Source organism: Podarcis raffonei, chromosome 1, assembly GCF_027172205.1.
Source record: "Podarcis raffonei isolate rPodRaf1 chromosome 1, rPodRaf1.pri, whole genome shotgun sequence".
Classification (NCBI taxonomy): domain Eukaryota; kingdom Metazoa; phylum Chordata; class Lepidosauria; order Squamata; family Lacertidae; genus Podarcis; species Podarcis raffonei.
Window position 1 is genome coordinate 128,818,851 of NC_070602.1, and position 19,720 is coordinate 128,838,570.

The following is a 19,720-nucleotide window of genomic DNA, read 5'->3' on the forward strand; positions in this document are numbered from 1 at the left end:
TGGAAAACGTTTATTGACTATATGGGGGGGGAATTGTGTACACTTGAAAACGCTGGCAGCATGAAGAAAAATTCAACAGCGCAAATAAGTTTTGACGGATGCAATAATGGAATACTGAATGGTTTAGTTTTTGTAAAATACGCAGGGATTTATGATGTGCAAAAGGAACCACGGAAAGAGAAGAAAGGAAGTCACTGATATTTTAAGGATGTTTAAATGAGTATTCTAAATTGTAAAACAAAGTGCTCCATTCCTGTTTATGCTCTTAAGGCTGACTTGCTACGAGGTGGTGCTGGGAATTTCTTAAGCCACTGCAGTATGGGGGAATGGAATCTAGGGAAGAATCACGGATTACCTTTTCCTTTTATAAAGCTGCTTTTCTCAACACGTTCTTAAAAGGGGGATGGTTAGAAACGCCTCTGTCAAAAGCTCTGCCCCATTACGTCGTCAGCAAAAGGCCACTTGCTAACGTCAGCTTTATCCTTGGGCGCTTGCCCAGACACACACTTGTTTTATTTGTGTGTCCACACGTACACAACCGGTATACAGCAATGCATTCAAAAGAGGGACTGTTCTTAGCCTGCGGACTCATGACAGATGCCATCCAAACTGAACACTCAGTTAGATAGTGAACGGTGAATAATACGGCAGCTGCTTTACATTAGCAGGACGTATTGTAAAGGAAAGCTGGCTTAGCTAGCATGGCTAACTGACAAGAAACACAGGGAGAATCCATCTAGCATTAACTGTACATAAGAAGGGGTCACCAGCTGCATTCCCCCCAAGTGAATACCCTATACAGGGAAAGGGAAAAACCTTTTTAACAGCAGGATTTCCTCTTGTCTCAGCATTATGTGCCTTCTTCAGAACAAAGACTTGGAACGATGTGGAGCTGCAGTAAGTTTTCAATTTAATCACAATTATGGAATTAGCCTTTTCTCTTCTCTTGTAGGAAACAAGTCAGCTGTTTCTCTGTCCCTGTTCCCAGGGAGGAAAAGCTAGTTGTAAGTAGCCTGCCTGCTAGCGATCATGGTCTAGGCTAGATATTCTTGACCACATGGGAAGGGGAAATAAACTATTCATACAAAGGCAGCATGAAGCAGGGTCTAAATTTTGGGTTGCAGCTGGATGCAGCACCAGCAGAGAAAAAAATGTTTGCAAGGACGTTCCCAGTGGCCCGTAGCTCAGTGACCTACCTATATGAATCATGTTAGTGCAAAACTTGAATCAAGTCAGTGCAAAATTCAGTTTCACTGCCGAGGGCATGCAAAATTTAGAAGATCCATATTTGAGAAGATCCATTTGGGGGCACCAAATTTTGGCCTGAGTCAGGGTGCCATACAGTGGATGCTCGGGTTGCGAACGTGATCCGTGTGGGATGCACGTTCGCAACCCGCAACGGTGCGCCTGAGCACGTGTGAGTTGCGATTTGGCGCTTCTGCACACGCGCAACCACCGAAACCTGGAAGTAACCCGTTCTGGTACTTCTGGGTTTTGGCATTTTGTAACCCCAAAAGATGCAACCTGAAGCGTCTGTAACCCGAGCTATGACTGTATTACCAAAGATTAGCAAAGTCCACCCCTGAGAAGGTGTTGACGGGGAGGGGGGGTATTGAGGTTTTCTTTTTCTTGGTTTGTGTGCGTTTTGTTCTTATTTCTCTCATGTATTTTGTACTTTTATGTTGCATTTTTATTTTGCGAACCTCTCTGAGGTCTGCAGAGGAAAGGCAGTATATAAATTTAATGAACAAAATAAAATAATATATATACAGTGGTACCTCCGTTTATGAACTTAATTCATTTTGGAGGTCAATTCTTAACCCAAAACCGTTCATAACCTGAGGCGCACTTTCACTAATGGGGTCTCCTGGTGCTGCCGCGCCACTAGCACGTGACTTCTGATCGCATCCTGGGGCAAAGTTTGCTACCCACAACACCTACTTCCAGGTTAGCAGAGCTCGTTACCGAAAGCGTTCGTAAGGAGGACGGTACGTAACCCGAGGTTCCACTGTATATATCTATATAGAGAGAGAGGCTAGAAATGGGATGTTGTGTTGGAAACTTGTGCCTTTACTCCAGGCAGGTAGGAAGTTTGACAGGAGGAATGTTGGGTACCAACAGAAAGGTCTACGATGAGTAATGAGGAACAGATGGCAGCCCAGAGTTGCCACAGGCAAGTTTCTGTTCCAATCCTCAAAAGTGGAGGGCGGGGAGCAGATAAAGGAATTTTATTGTCTATATGCGTAAAGAAAGATCCTGAGTTGAAACGCCCTGAACTGTATTACTTCAAACTGTAACTGTGGACTAAAGGTAAAGGGTAAAGGGACCCCTGACCATTAGATTCAGTCGTGGCCGACTCTGGGGTTGCAGCGCTCATCTCACTTTATTGGCCGAGGGAGACGGCATACAGCTTCCGGGTCATGTGGCTAGCATGACTAAACCGCTTCTGGCGAACCAGAGCAGCACACAGAAACGCCGTTTAATAATAATAATAATAATAATAATAATAATAATAATAATAATAATATCTTTATTGTCATTGCCCCCTCTCAGGGACAACGAAATTACTCGACTGCTCCATAAAAACACTAATTAAAACAATACAGTATAGTACAGCAAGGAAGATTTACCTTTCTGCCGGAGTGGTACCTATTTATCTACTTGCACTTTGATGTGCTTTCGAACTGCTTTGTTGGCAGGAGCAGGGACAGAGCAACGGGAGCTCACCCCGTTGCGGGGATTCGAACCGCCGACCTTCTGATCGGCAAGTCCTAGGCTCTGTGGTTTAACCAACAGCGCCACTTGCATCCCGTAACTGTGGACTACTTGTCTGCAAATTATCTCATATACAGTGGAACCTCGGCAGTCGAATGTAATCCGTTCTGGAAGATGGTTTGACTTTCGAAACATTTGACAACTGAGGTGCAATTTCCAGTTGGCAAAATCCATTGAAAAAATTATAGAGAAATGTGCCTCGGAAGCCGTTCGACTTCTGAGGCGCGTTCGAAAATGGAAGCGTTCACTTCCAGGTTGTCGGTGTTTGAAAACCAAAACGTTCGACTTCCGAAGCGTTCAGCAACCAAGGTTCCACTGTATATATGGGACACCACATGCAGTTTGAAGTGGTATAGCCTAGAAATAGATCTACTAAAAAGATTTAACTTTTGGTCTAGACCAGAAGCTAAGGGGAATTTCGCTAAACAAGAGGAAGGGGCTTTCTTTAAAAATGAAGGACTTTGCTCTGGGACAGGAAGCAGCTTAGTTTTGTAAATGTCAGATAGTTCCCTTTCCTGTATCTCACAGTGCTTCCCAACTAACCAACAAAATTTATATACCGCTCGATTATAAAAAAGTCACTAAGAAAATATATAATGGAATTATGGATGAAAACAGTTAAAAAACAGATATTTTAAAATACTAAATTATTGAAAACAACAACAACAACAGCATGCAAATCTTATATGTCTGAATAGGCTTGCCTAAACAAAAATGTTTTAGTAAATGTAAAGGGACCCCTGACCATTAGGTCCAGTTGTGTCCGACTCTGGGGTTGTGGTGCTCATCTCGCTTTATTGGCCGAGGGAGCTGGCGTACAGCTTCCGGGTCATGTGGCCAGCATGACTAAGCCGCTTCTGGCGAACCAGAGCAGCACACGGAAACGCCGTTTACCTTCCCGCCGGAGCGGTGCCTATTTATCTACTTGCACTTTGACGTGCTTTCGAACTGCTAGGTTGGCAGGAGCAGGGACCAAGCAACGGGAGCTCACCCCGTCACAGGGATTCGAACCGCTGACCTTCTGATCGGCAAGTCCTAGGCTCTGTGGTTTAACCCATTTAAACAGGCACCAAAAGAAGCAGAGCAAAGGCACCTGGCTGATGTCAACCGGCAGGGAGTTCCAATATTTATTAGATGCTGCCACACTAGAAGATTGATTTCTTACAATGATGGAATGAGTATCAAGTGGACCTGCAACAGAGCCAGTTCCGTAGATTAAAGCAGCCAAACTGACACATTTGGGGAAGCGTGATCCTGCAAATAACTTAGTCCCAAGCTGTTAAGGGATTTACCGTATTTTTCCGTGTATAACATGCCCCCATGTATAAGACGTCCCCTAGTTTTGGGGACTTAAAACTAAGAAAATAGGGGGAAATAGCCCAGAGTTGTTTAGCTGTTTTGGGTGGAGGATGGCCCGCAGTTTTTGGGGGGAGATTGCAGAAAACCTCTCACCCGCAAGACAGAAAGTCTCAATCACACTCATCGCCAAACGTACCAATCGTATGCTCACAAAAAGCAGCCCCCAATCCCCAGCCAAAATGTTGCTGCAGTGGCCAATCAACAGCAGCCTTTGACCCAGCCAACAATCAACTGCCCTTTCACCACAGACAATATCCTGGTTGCAGAAGCAACCCCCCCATCCCACCTGTGCAACATTCCGTGTATAAGACGAACCAAAATTTTGAACATGCATTAATCAGAAAATAACCTCGTCTTATACATGGAAAACTATGGTATATGCACCTCGATTTATCCTGGAGGCAAATGCACGACCCCCGACCACCACTGAGAAGAGGTGCTGTAGGCCCACAGGGTCTCCTTCTTGCCGACAATCACGTTGCAGCATTCTGCACTAACTGCAGCTTCCAGACCAAGCATATGGGAGGCCCCAAACAGTGCGCACTGCAGCAATCCAGCCCTGAAGTCACCAATGTTGTTGTTGTTATTGTTTAGTCGTTTAGTCATGTCCAACTCTTCATGACCCCATGGACCAGAGCACGCCAGGCACTCCTGTCTTCCACTGCCTCCCGCAGTTTGGTCAAACTCTTGGTAGTAGCTTTGAGAACACTATCCAACCATCTCGTCCTCTGTCGTCCCCTTCTCCTTGTGCGCTCAATCTTTCCCAACATCGGGGCCATTCCCATGGAGTCTTCTCTTCTCATGAGGTGGCCAAAGTATTGGAGCCTCAGCTTCAGGATCTGTCCTTCCAGTGAGCACTCAGGGCTGATTTCCTTAGGAATGGATAGGTTTGATCTTCTTGCAGTCCATGGGACTCTCAAGAGTCTCCTCCAGCACCATAATTCAAAAGCATCAATTCTTCGGCAATCAGCCTTCTTTATGGTCCAGCTCTCACTTCCACACATCACTACTGGGAAAACCATAGCTTTTACTATATGGACCTTTACTGTGGTCAAATTCTGCCAGTCCAGGAATAGCCATAGCTGTCACACACAAGGCGATTCTTCTAGCCGCTGAGGCTACCTGGGTCTCCAGGGGCAGAGCTTGTTTTCTGCACTGGCAGGACTTTGGGCTGAATCCCTTCCAACTCTGTGAATCTGTGGAATTCTCTCTCTTTCCAGAGCATGTTTGTGATCCTCTTAATTTTTCATACGACACGCTCCCAAACAAAATCACAATCGCAGTTGGGAGAAGCTGGGCAGTTTATGGAATCAACGCTCAAGAATCAACGCAATGCCTGAATTAATTTTTTTTTTGCCAGTGAAGTTGGGCTACTGTGATTCCCGGCCAGCCTCCTTGCATTACGAGCCGCCGAGTTAATGTTAGCACAAATGCATCTGAATGAGAAATGGAAAGAGTCTTGAGACGCCTGATATTAATCCGAGGGACTGAGAGCTTTAAAGCTATCTTGGGTGCTTTGATTAACAACTTCTCCTCTCAAAAAACATGTCGCCTTGGGAATCAGTAATCTTAGGGTATTACACCTAATAGAAATGGCTTAAAGAGGATTACTCAGAAGAGACCTTTGTGAGGCTTTGGAGACTATATGGGGCCGCAGGTCTGAGCTCCCTCAGCAAGGTAATAAAGCCCTTCAAGGCTTGATAAGAAATGGGATTCCTCAGCCTGCTCTCAAAGCTTCATTGACCAGGTCTAGGATTATTTGCTGGGACATCAATTATTCTTTAAACATCTACCCTGGGAGCACAGGCAAGTTATTTATGAGCACCGTTTGGTGAATAGTTTTCTTTTTCAAAAAAACCCACCTAAGCACTAAAACTTTGTATATTTGCCAAATAAGGTTGACTTCATCAGGAGTACGTTAAATTGATTTATTCAGCAGAAATCCCAACAAGAATATCTCTGTTAGAACCTACAAAAAGTCACTATGCAGTGAGCTAGCTATTGCGTTCATCCTAACACTTCCTTGGGCTCGATGTTCAGCAAGAAACACAAACAAATGAAAAGAGGAAGGAGAGAAGCAAGACCTGGGTATGGTGAACCCCACCGGAGTTTGAAATAAGAGTCAATAATATATCATGCAGACAATTAGCAGCAAGGCTAGAGGTTAAAAATCAAGGGGTACAGAAAGCCACCCCCAAGGCACCACAATTCAGATCATGAAAGTCTGGAGCCTTGGTTGTAACCCCAGTTGCTGACTTGGAGGGGAGGTCTAGGGTGCTGTGACATGCTCTCTCTTGATTAATAACTCAGATAACCCAGATTTCTGCATTAGGCAGGGATTCTGGTCCAGGGAAACAGGAATTAAGATACCGCAGGGTAGGTTTAGTGATGCACAATGGACAATACTGATTTTTGACATAGCTTCCTAGTTGGATGACCATCTGTTCTATTATAAACGGCCCAGTATACCTGAAGGAGCGTCTCCACCCCCATCGTTCTGCCCGGACACTGAGATCCAGCGCCAAGGGCCTTCTGCCAGTTCCCTCATTGCGAGAAGCAAAGCTACAAGGAACCAGGCAGAGGGCCTTCTCGGTAGTGGCACCCTTCCTGTGGAATGCCCTCCCACCAGATGTCAAGGAATTAAACAACTACCTGACATTTAGAAGACATCTGAAGGCATCTGAAGACAGCCCTGTGACATTTTAATGTATTTTTAATCTTTGTTGGAAGCCGCCCAGAGAGGCTAGGGAAACCCAGCCATATGGGCAGGGTACAAATAGTAAATTATTATTATTATTATTAAACTGTATTTGGCCTTTTTTTTTTACAGTTATATAGAGCTATATATTTGACTGGTATTCCACTGTGGGAGGGCTTACAGAACCTCCCTGAACATTGAAATCCACCAAGATGGTTCTTACATTGCATAAGTTAAGCAAGTCCAACTTTTATTGGTACAGAATTTGGACTGCCAGGGTACAAAACGTCCTACTAGTGTGAGAGCAGGCCTCTTGCTGCTTTACAAAATAAATTGTGTCCGACAAAGAAAACAAACTGAGCTACAGCTTAGATGAAAGGACAACTTAAGAAGTCCATTTTGTTGAGAGATTAGCTAGCACAGTACTGACTTGACATAGAAGAGATGTGAAACAAATAGCACTTTTGTTCAGAACCACAGAGTTGGATTAAAGCAACATTGCCTTCCTTCCCTTTAGTGTAGCATGGCGGCCATTCAATGTCAAATCCTAACGCAGCTCCGTAAGATAATGTTGTAACAATATCCTCAGAGAGTAAGGAACAATCGTTTGCGTTATAGCTGTAAACAACAGAACCATGGAATTCTAAGAAGGGAAGGTTGTCTCCCAGGACATTCCGATGGACTGGATTATTCTTTTTGTCCACTTTGGCCTCTTTAGTCATCCACTGAGGTAGTTTATTTGATGAAGAATCCATAGTCCTATCAAATTTATTTGTTTGGATTTGTATGTTAACTAACCTAAGGTTTCCCTGGGATCCTCTCCACTCCACAGCTCCAGAGCACAAACCTCACCCCCATCCTAGCAACCTTTCCCGCCAGACCCCCATTAGACTGTATTTGTTACATTCAGAAATAATAATAATAATAATAATAATAATAATAATAATAATAATTTGTTTATACCCCGCCCATCTGGTTGGGCTTCCCCAGCCACTCTGGGCGGCTTCCAACAAAATATTAAAATACCGTAATACATTAAACACCCCTTACCTGAACATACAGCTTGATTTACAAAACACGGATATTCCAAAACTGCTCTAATTCATAAGGTAGAAGAATCTACAGTGGTACCTCGGGTTAAGAACTTAATTCATTCTGGAGGTCCACTCTTAACCTGAAACTGTTCTTAACCTGAGGTACCCCTTTAGCTAATGGGGCCTCCTGCTGCTGCTGCCGCCACGTGATTTCTGTTCTCAACATGAAGCAAAGTTCTTAACCCGAGGTACTATTTCTGGGTTAGTGGAGTCTGTAACCTGAAACGTCTGTAACCTGAAGGGCCTGTAACCCGAGGTACCACTGTACTAAAAAGATAGCACAAAGTCTTTGTACAGAAGCGGCGTATTAAAGAGATCATGAAATGTTACAGGTAGAGATAGAAGATTTTAAGGGACACCTCAATCCTTGTTAATATACAAAATTACATATTGATGCAATGTAGTTCTAGTCTATGAGGATTTGACCTAACGTCACTGAAAATTATGGCATAGATACCGAAATCAATAGATGAGGAAGGGCGAGGAAGTGGTTTTGTTTTTGCAAACAGTTTTGCTTCTTTTGGTAATTTGGTAGAGAAGCTGAAAACAGCCCACTCTGGAGGTTCAGAAGTGAGGTTACAGGGAACCAGGCAGAGGGCCTTCTCAGTGGTGGTGCCTGCCCTGTGGAACACCCTCCCATCAGGTGTCAAGGAAATAAACAACTATCTGACTTTTAGAAGACATCTGAAGGCAGCCCTGTTTAGGGAAGTTTTAAATGTTTGAAGTTTTATTCTGTTTTTAATGTTGTTGAAAGCCGCCCAGAGTGGCTGGGGAAACCCAGCCAGATGGGCGGGGTAGAAATAATAATAATAATAATAATAATAATAATAATAATAATAATAATAATTACTCTAAATTGGCTTTGTGATGTCACACAACCATACCTTATTGGCTAGGTCGCATTGTGATATCATCTGGCTGACAGCATGACCTGTAAGCAGCTGGGGTCATGTCGCCAGCAAGAAGGATTCAATATATTGGTTCAAAAAAGGCTGCCAAAATTAACCCCACTCAATGGACCAGAATGTGGTCTAAACCCCCCTTTAAATCCATATCAACGAAAAGAAAAGAAGTCACACCTAACACCAAGAAAACTAGCGCTAATACGCCCAGGAGAGGGTGCACCTCCACAGGCACATACCTCCACGTGTGGTGGGAGTGCCCCCAAATCCAACTATTCTGGACAACAGCCCTATGAGAAATATGTAAAATAACTAAGCAAGTATTAGAAATCACCCCAGAATTGGCCCTACTAAACATCTTCCAAGACAACAATGCCCATTTACACCACAAAGAACTCATAACCCACCTACTTTCAGCAGCCAGAAACACTATAACCAGACACTGGAGAGACCTGTCAGGAGTAAGCATGGACCAATGGTACCAAGTAATATGGGAAACAGCCCTACTAGAAAAATTAACCAATAAACGGAAACTGACACGGGGACAAACAGAAGAAGACGCCCTTACCCCGGTATGGCTTCCCTTTATCACATAGACAGCCCAACAAGACAACGACAGGAATGCACCAACAACATATGAATCAATATGGCTAACCTGATTCAAAACACCCACCCACCCACCCCACTCACACACAAAAACAAAGATCACCACAACCAATCACAAACAAACAAGGCCAACCCCAACCTCTCTCACCACCAAAGGAACACAAGTGAACAGCAGAAAACCTGCACAAGCAACACTGACACCAAACCCTACATACATTAAGCAAAATAGAAACATCACCACCCGACCCCACCCCCACCCGTCTTCCACCCCTCCACCCCTCTCCCTCTTTTCTTCCTAATGTCTCAACAAATGAAACTGATTTGTAAAAATGTTACATGGAAAAAATACAAGAGAAAGATATTACACATACTTCTGTAAATCAAGAAAATATTTAATAAAAATACAAAAAGAGGCAGCCAAAGCACAAAAACCACAAGAAACACAAAAACTTCCAAAATGTTAAATGGCCACACAAAATCCACCCCCCGCTTCTTTTCCATGCAAGTTGTTTGCTTTGTGGACATTTAGTAAAAGGTACAGGGACCCCTGATCATTAGGTCCAGTCGTGACCGACTCTGGGGTTGCGGCACTCATCTCGCTTTGCTGGCTGAGGGAGCCGGCGTACAGCTTCCGGGTCATGCGGCCAGCATGACTAAGCCGCTTCTGGCGAACCAGAGCAGCACACGGAAACGCCGTTTACCTTCCCGCCGGAGCGGTCCCTATTTATCTACTTGCACTTTGACATGCTTTCGAACTGCTAGGTTGGCAGGAGCAGGGACCGAGCAACGGGAGCTCACCCTGTCGCAGGGATTCAAACCGCCAACCTTCTGACTGGCAAGTCGTAGGCTCTGTGGTTTAACCCACAGCACCACCCGCGACCCTATTGTGGACATTTAGGACAGCCTTAATGTTAAATCAGCCTTAGTTTTGGCAACATGCTTGGGCATAGAAGTCCATGGTGTATTATATACTCCAAAGGTATTTACAGCTTTCAGTGTTAAGGTATCATCATAAAAACCAGTGGAAACTGTTTTTAACAATTTCAGTCATTTCCGCTCCTCTGTCATGTGATAAGAAAACAGCCAGTGTAGTCTGAGACTGGGGAGAATTTAAGAGTCTAGCACAGGGCACAGATGCAGAGGCACTCATTTCTGCTTACACAATCAAAGGGACTCCACTTTATAGCTTACTTAGCATAATGGCCAGTGTATCACTGAAAGGCCCCAAGCTTTTCACAGAGCAGTTATTAACTTGGGGAGGGAAAGTGAGGCTTGATCATAATTCTGGAGAAAGGAAATCAAATGCCATTACCTGCTTTCATATGAACATGTAGCAACTTGGCACATATAGGAACGGGTTGGGATGGGGAGGCGGTAAAAAAGATGTTTCATGACCACAGCAGACCCCTGGTGAGGATATGTACCTCTTTCCATCACATGAATCTATCTCAATTAGCCTAGCAGAACACGAAATCAACTGAAGAACGGAACGGCGACTGAAATATATCAGTTGCCATGCTCACCTGTTAGACCATAGGATAGTGGCTATGGTTCTTCCTTAGCTACCAAAATCTACATCACCCTTGCATTTAAGCACTTCTGTAGAAGCCACAGATAAAAATAAATTGTCTGCTTGCCAACAAAGTTCTGTATAGTAAAAGCTATGGTTTTCCCTTTGACCAAACTGTGGGAGGCGGTGGAAGACAGGAGTGCCTGGCGTGCTCTGGTCCATGGGGTCACGAAGAGTCGGACACGACTAAACGACTAAACAACAACACTGGTTTTCCCAGTAGTGATGTATGGAAGTGAGAGCTGGACCATAAAAAAGGCTGATCACCAAAGAATTGATGCTTTGGAATTATGGTGCTGGAGGAGACTCTTGAGAGTCCCACGGACTGCAAGAAGATCAAACCTATCAATTCTTAAGGAAATCAGCCCTGAGTGCTCACTGGAAGGACAGATCCTGAAGCTGAGACTCCAATACTTTGGCCACCTCATGAGAAGAGAAGACTCCTTGGAAAAGACCCTGATGTTGGGAAAGATGGAGGGCAAAAGGAGAAGGGGATGACAGAGGATGAGATGGTTGGACAGTGTTCTTGAAGCTACCAGCATGAGTTTGACCAAACTGTGGGAGGCGGTGGAAGACAGGAGGGCCTGGCGTGCTCTGGTCCATGGGGTCACGAAGAGTCGGACACGACTAAACGACTAAACAACAACAACAACAAAGTACACACAGCCCCATCTAGGTGAGCAAGTAAGCAGGCAGAAGCTGTGAGCTATGAAAAGTGTCACAGGGTGGCGAATGAGGCATGGCACTCTCTGTCCCTACTCTGCCAGCCCCCAGTAGGCTACTAATTTTTTTCACAGGCTAGTAACTTATGTGGGGTTATTTGCAAGGCTGGCCAACATATACTTCTCAATGAATTATTTGGGAAACACAACTAATTTTGTGTGTGTTGTCCCTGTAATATTCGATGCATACTTATTAGACTTCGGCGGAGCACCTTACCCAGTGCTGATCATAATCAGATGGTCTTCCTCTGCCCTCCTCTTCGTCGTAGAAAGGTAAGCCTTCTCGTCTTGCTTGATGGTACTCCTTCCGTAACTTCTGGATGCGGTCTGCAGTGCCAACAGGTGGATGGTCACTGGAGAATGAAGAAAATGTAGGATTAGTTGCATCAGAGGGTGTTTACATTGTCAGCACAGAGTCCAGGTGGAATTCATTTTCAGTTCAAGTTGTAGTGAAAACTTTCATTTTGGGTATGTGCACGGGCAGGCTAGTTAGGGCTCCTGCTTGCACCGTTTACACCAGGGGTTGGCAGCCTAAGGCCCATGGACCCCCACCACCCGCTCAGGGACCCCTGCCACCCACTCAGTCAGCTCCTATGGACCGCCTTCCGTGACGCTGGCCGGCTTCCCATTGGCTGCAGGAAACTCTTGCAGCCAATGGGAAACTGCGCACGCCTCCTCCGCACTGGAAATAGTATTAGCGCATGCATGCACATGCATTCCGGCCCACCGTGAACCGGCTCAAGCCACAAAAACATTGCCGGCCCCTGGTTTACACCTTGCCTCCAAGCCACAAATTCAAGAAAGCAAAATATTTAACAAATGAAATGGAACATGCTAATATTTATTTGGGTCTGTCCACACCGCAAGTTTATTTTGCGTCACCGCAGAGCTCAACCTGAAACACCGACACCCAAGACATCTGGAAACTTCTGCAGACACCTGGGTTCAAGTTATTCCTCTCTGAGGGTGAGGAGTTCCTGCCACAACTTAACTTTCAACCTGCTACTTAAAACAAAACCGTGGTTTCCATGAAACAATTCTCCGGCTTGGCTGCAGTGATTGCTATGGCTCGGTTGGCTACTGAAGTAATTTGTTCACAGTTAGAACACTGTGGTTGAAAGGGCTGAGAGATAGTTGGGTGGGAGGAAGGAGACAGTGATGTTTGAGATGCACAATCAGCCTCTAAATTACAGCAATATTAAGCTTGCATTAGATGCATAAAGCGAAGAAAGAAATGGAAGTGTATGCGGGGTGGGGTGGGGAGTACTGCTAGCTGGCTAAGATTTATATTTCCTGTCTTATGCGGGTTTAGATATAAAAATACTAGACTAATTTGATTCACAGAGACGTTTATGGATGCCATATATACATTCCCCATGCCTGCCCAATGTGGGTATTAAATGTCAAGGGAGAAGGAATAGTTTTTGATGAATGAGGCCTCATTGGGTAAATAATATAGGCACACCATGGAAACCAAGCTCCTGATCTGGGCACTATACATCTGCTGATGCAGCCTAGAATAGCATTAGCTTTTTTTGCTGCTGCATCACAATGTTGCCTCATGTTAAGCTTGTGGTCCACCAAGACCCCTAGATCCTTCTCACATGTGCTACTAGTAAGCCAGGTGATGGCCGTCTTTTACTGGTGCAGCTGGTTCTTCCTGCCTAAGTGCAGAACCTCACATTTGTCCCTATTTAAATTCCTTTTGTTAGTTTGGGCACAGCTCTCCAATCTGTTAAGGTCATTTTGAATCCCAATTCTGTCTTCTGTGGCATTAGCTACCCCTCCCAGTTTGGTGCCATCTGCAAATTAGATGAGCATCCCCTCAACTCATTCATCCAAGTCATTTATAAAGACGTTGAACAACAACAGAACCCTGAAGCACCCCACTTGTCATTTTCTTCCAGAATGACAAGGAACTTTTAATCAGTACTCTTTGGATTTAGTCAGTCAACCTGCTGCAAATCCACCTAACAGTTATCTCTTTCAACCCCCAATTTACCAGCTTCCTTGAAAGAGTATCTTGGGGGACTTTGTCAAAAGCCTAACTTAAATCAAGATAAACAATGTCCACAGCATTCCCCTGATGCAACAAGTTTGTAACTCCATTAAAAAAAAGAAATGAAATTTGTGTGGTATGACTTGCTTTGAGAAACCCATGCTGGATCCTTTTTTAAGTGCTCACAGAGCAACTGCTGAATTATCTGTTCTAGGACCTTTCCTGTTAAAGCTATGGTTTTCCCCGTAGTGACGTATGGAAGTGAGAGCTGGACCATAAAGAAGGCTGATAGCCGAAGAATTGATGCTTTTGAATTATGGTGCTGGAGGAGACTCTTGAGAGTCCCATGGACTGCAAGAAGATCAAATCTCTCCATTCTGAAGGAAATCAGCCCTGAGTGCTCACTGGATGGGCAGATCCTGAAGCTGAGGCTCCAATACTTTGGCCACCTCATGAGAAGAGAAGACTCCCTGGAAAAACCCTGATGTTGGGAAAGATGGAGGGCACAAGGAGAAGGGGACGACGGAGGACGAGATGGTTGGATAGTGTTCTCGAAGCTACCAGCATGAGTTTGACCAAACTGCAGGAGGCAGTGGAAGACAGGAGTGCCTGGCGTGCTCTGGTCCATGGGGTCATGAAGAGTTGGACACGACTAAATGACTAAACAACATCAAGGAACGTTCCTGGTATGGATGTCAAGCACCCTGGGTGGTAGTTACCTGGGTCTTCTTTCCCCCTGTTTTTGAAGATGGGGACAACATTTCCCCACCAATCTGCAGGGACCTCACCTGTTCTCCAAGAATCCTCAGACAGAGGCTCTGAAATTGCCCTTGGGTGCAGCTCATCAGGCCCTGGAGGTATGAATTCATTTAAAGAAGCTAGGTGTTCCCTTACCACCTCTGTTCCTAACTTGGAACTGCCGCTCCCTCTTTACATCATTTATTCTGTTACTACCAGGTTGGGCATTGCTTTCCTTTTGCATGAAAACAGAGGCAAAGCAGGTGTTGAGCAGTTCCGCCTTCTCTCTGTCACCCAATAGCATTTCTCCATCTTCTCTGCACAGAGAACCTACCACTTGCTTGTTGTCCCTCTTGCTTTGAACACAGCCAAATTAACCCTTTTAAAATTATTTTTAGAATGGCAGATGCAAGTAATCGACTATATGGAAATGGCTGAGATGACTGGCAGAATCCGAGACCAGGGAGAAGAGTTGGTGGAAGAAGATTGGAGGAAATTTAAAACTTATTTACAGAAGTATTGTAAAATGTATGAATGCTGATGACATTGAATTAAAATGAAGGGGTTCTAGTAATAAGAGATAAAAATTTGAAACTTGGGGGGTAAAATAAATAAGGATAAAGTAGTAGGATACGAATTTGCTGAACTAATTGTTAAAAAGGGATATAAAAAAGGGAGGCGTGAGGAAGTCAGGAAAATAAGTTAATTGAAGTTGAATAATTAGAAAAGAGTGATTTGTGTTTTTCTTATTCTACTTTTTGAGTGTTGATTTTTTTTTTGTTTTCTTGTTAAATGTTTGTATTTTATGTATCGTGGAAGTTTGTATTGTTGTGTTTTATATTTTCTCTGTGTTTTTATTGTTCTACTTTTCTATTGTTAAACTTAATAAAATATTATTTAAAAAATAAAAATAAAAAATAAAATTAAATTATTTTTAACCTTGTTAATGGGGAGGCTTGCAGTGGGGACTTAGTGTGTCAGTGAGAGTTGGGTGCCCTGACTTCCGTAAGTGAGAGCACTTTTCACTAAGGTAATAATAATAATAATAATAATAATAATAATAATAGTAATAATCATAATAATAATTTATTATTTATTATTTATACCCTGCCCATCTGGCTGGGCCTCCCCAGCCACTTTGGGCGGCTCCCATAGAAACCAAAAATACAGTAAAATATCACACGTTTAAAACTTCCCTGAACAGGGCTGCCTTAAGATGTCTTCTGAATGTCAGGTAGTTGTTTATCGCTTTGACATCTGCTGGAAGGGCATTCCACAGAGCGGGCGCCACTACCGAGAAGGCCCTCTGCCTGGTTCCCTGTAGCAAAGACCACTCGGCTGATTTCGTGAGGTAGCAGGCACTGTCGTCTCCACAACATAATGTGAGAAGCTGCCCTTGCTGGAAGCGCTGTCTATAAAATACAATCTGTCGGCAAATCTATATGGTAGAATAGCAAGTTGGCTTTGTTGGTCATTTTTGTGGGGCAGCAAACCTCTTCTGAGAATCCTTCTGCAGGATAATTGCAAGCTTAACCTGGCCCAGAGTCTTAAATATTAGGGGCTAAATAAAAAACCAAGCTGCTGTGTGCTTTAGAATGAACTTTCACCAGCAGATTGCCCACAATTTAGCTGCAGGTTGGAGCTACAAAGGTCCACACTACAATAAGAGCGAAATTCTTCTGAAAGGGGTGGGTTGGTGGGTGGAAGCTGAGGAAGGTCAGTGTTGGCAGTACACCCCCATTTTATCCTCCAAACATAAAATGTTGGACACAGCCTTAAGAGATGTTTTCCTTAATAACTGCCCAGATAGTTAGAAGTACTGGCTTTTTAAAGATTTCAGTAGCTCGGGTTACATACGCTTCAGGTTACATACACTTCAGGTTACAGATGCTGCTAACCCAGAAATAGTGCTTCAGGTTAAGAACTTTGCTTCAGGATAAGAACAGAAATCGTGCTCCGGCAGCGCGGCGGCAGCAGGAGGCCCCATTGGCTAAAGTGGTGCTTCAGGTTAAGAACAGTTTCAGGTTAAGAACAGACCTCCGGAACGAATTAAGTACTTAACCCGAGGTACCACTGTAATTGAGGAGAGAAACAGAGCCATCTTTTCCATTGGGCTTACTGGCACGTTGCGCCAGGGCGCTGGCCTCTCAGGGGCACCACAGCGAGTGGGGGAGCTGCATGGCTTTGCCGGCGGCCTCCCCTTTCTCTCCTGCATGTCCGCCAGCTGTGCCCCGTCAACCATATGGCTGGTGGGCATGCAGCCTGCTTCCCAAGCCTCCATGGGAGGTGAGCGATCTCCGCAGAGGCTTAGGATGGAAGCTGCACCCCACCAACAATATGACTGGCAGCTTCCTTCCCAAGCCCCCGCAGGAGGAGAGCGATCCCCGCAGAGGCTTGGGGAAAGGTCAACAAAACGTGTTCTCCCTAGCAGAGAGAGCGTGTTGCGGTGGGGGATACAAGCCACCCCAGTGTTGCTGGGTGGATTTGTGGAGTGACCCAGGCAGTGAATTGGTTAATTGGGTCGCTGGGGAGAACTGCTTGTTGCCAATTTTGAAGGAGGGGTCAGAGGTTTTAAATACTGGTCGCCCAACTTTGGGCGTCCTCTTGGCTGCTTGCACCGGATCACCCGCCCACCCTCCCTGTATTGGGGGGGGGGGTGTTGTTCGCTTGACCTTGCTATGCCTGTCATGGGGTCGTCTGCTTTGAGGCAGGGACCTGGTAGGAATTTGTCCATTTGGCTGATTGGCTGGTGCCATTTGGTTTTGCCTACTGCGTAGCAAATTGTCACAACTTGTAAGGTTGGCGGTTAGGCATTGGCTCAAATTGGTTGGTGGAGGGGTAAGTGCCTACCCCTCAAATGGTGATGCGGAAAGGGAATTCCGTTAAAGGAATCCAGGGGCTTGCCATTCTTTTTGCCCTTGTCCCTGGCATCGGACTTGGGCCCCAGGAGCATGAGGCTGAGAAGTGAGGGACTGAGGCCCAGCTTCATTTTCTCCCCAAAATTGTTTCCCTCACTGGCTTCCGCTGGAATCCGGAAGTCAGTTCTGCCCCTGGGCAAGGACAGATAGTCAGAACCAATGCCTAATCAACCACTCACTTGGGTGTATTTAAATAAAGTTGTGGCCAAAATAGTGCCAAAAACCCAAACCGAAATTGATGTGTGATGTGTGAGTTATTGGGGGGTGGCTTGGGGACCTCGACACGCAACTCTGGGAAATGGGGGTGCAGAGGTGGGGCGCTGGAGGGATTTTTGCACCATGGCGCCGGGTATGCTTAAGACAGCCCTGGAGATAAATAGGAAATGAGTAACCATTGCAGAGTCAGGAGAGGGAGAAGAAGCACCCCACTGCAAGTCCCCCAAGCAATGCGAAAGAAATGACTGTGATGCCCAATCATTTAAGAGTTCTGAATTTCAACTTGGCTCCTGACAATTACATGAATATATGAACCGCATTCAAACTCAGCAGATGAATTCAATCAGGGCCAGGCAAATATCGCATACATAATCTATTAGTTTACCCCAAAGAAACCGGAGCATTGAATTCAAACAGAATGAAGTCATCAGTAATAAAAAAAAGAAACTGATAAGGCAATATTAAAAAAAAAGACCACCATTTTCTCACATTTTCAAGAAAAATCATACTTTGACTGCAACCTATTCTCCCATCTGACTATAAATACATATATTTAAAAATATGGGTTTGATCAGATACCAATTCTAAAGCAAAGGAATGAAGAAGATGGGTATTTTTTTTTAGTTGCATAGGATGAACAAATGATTGTCCTGAAAAGAAATCAGACCTTGAAATAGAAATATAAAAGAATTATGCCAACTTCAAAAATAATACTTAAAAAATTTATACAATAAAGAATCTCGCTGGAATGCATCAATAAGACTTGTGATCAGCATTTAAATTGTAAGATGGTTAAAGAGAGCTGCATTATCCCTTTCCTTTTATGGCTGCCCTGAAACTACAGTTTTGGAATGGAAAATGGATGGGCTATGATTGAACCCACCACTGTCACTATTTCTGATTTGCCTTTGATTCGTCCTGGTGTTAAACTTTCATTCTTCAACTAGTCACTCCAAAAACTAAGGTGTCTAAGTCCCCAAATCCAGTGAACAAACTGTGCAGTCCCCATGCAGTTCTGTGTTCTAGCCCAGATGTGAATTAAATGCTCCAAAAGTTGTTTGTCAACACAAAAAACAAAACCTCCGCCAATCCACTGATAATTATTGTAGCCAATTCAAAATTAAAATTGGATGGTGTACTTGTAAAAGGGTAAAAGAGTATTGGGAAATGATCCATAATGAATTGAAAAAAATGTTTAAAAGTACTCCCCCCCAAAAAAAACCAAAATCAGAGTCCTTTCTGTTGGGGATAATTCAGAATGAAATACCCAGGTGTCAATAAAGGGTTATTTATGTATGCCACTAAGTGAGGAGGAATTAAAGAACCTTTTAATGAGGGTGAAAGAGGTGAGCGCAAAATATGGTCTGAAGCTCAATATAAAAAAAAACGAGGATCATGGCCACTGGGTCCATCACCTCCTGGCAAATAGAAGGGGAAGAAATGGAGGCAGTGAGAGATTTTACTTTCTTGGGCTCCATGATCATTGCAGATGGTGACAGCAGCCACGAAATTAAAAGATGCCTGCTTCTTGGGAGAAAAGCAATGACAAACCTAGACAGCATCTTAAAAAGTAGAGACATCACCTTGCCAACAAAGGTCCGTATAGTAAAAGCAATGGTTTTCCCAGTAGTGATGTATGGAAGTGAAAGCTGGACCATAAAGAAAGCTGATCGCCGAAGAATTGATGCTTTTGAATTATGGTGCTGGAGGAGACTCTTGAGAGTCCCATGGACTGCAAGGAGATCAAACCTCTCCATTCTTAAGGAAATCAGCCCTGAGTGCTCATTGGAAGGACAGATCCTGAAGCTGAGGCTCCCTCCACTTTGGCCACCTCATGAGAAGAGAAGACTCCCTGGAAAAGACCCTGATGTTGGGAAAGATGGAAGGCACAAGGAGAAGGGGACACTGTGGCCCATGTTTTGTTAGCCCCAAAATGGAAAACGAGTGAGGTCCCAACCAAAGAAGAATGGCAGCTTACATTGACACAATATGCACAGCTTGCAGACTTAACATATAGAACAAGAGAACAAGAAGAACATACATTTAAAGAAGATTGGAAAATGTTTATTGAATATATGGGGGAGGGATTGTGTACACTTGAAAACATTGGAAGCATTAAGATA

General features: G+C 44.3%; 1 protein-coding gene across 3 annotated transcripts in view; it reads right to left on the reverse strand.

Annotated features, from left to right (window-relative positions):
- Positions 1–19,720, reverse strand: part of PARD3B (par-3 family cell polarity regulator beta) — a 617,714-nt gene that overhangs the window by 97,479 nt on the left and 500,515 nt on the right. For all 3 annotated transcript variants that reach the window (XM_053366051.1, XM_053366062.1, XM_053366043.1), the window contains one exon: positions 11,944–12,079. In XM_053366051.1, the coding sequence (XP_053222026.1) occupies positions 11,944–12,079 (136 nt within the window). The remainder of the gene's footprint in view (positions 1–11,943; positions 12,080–19,720) is intronic.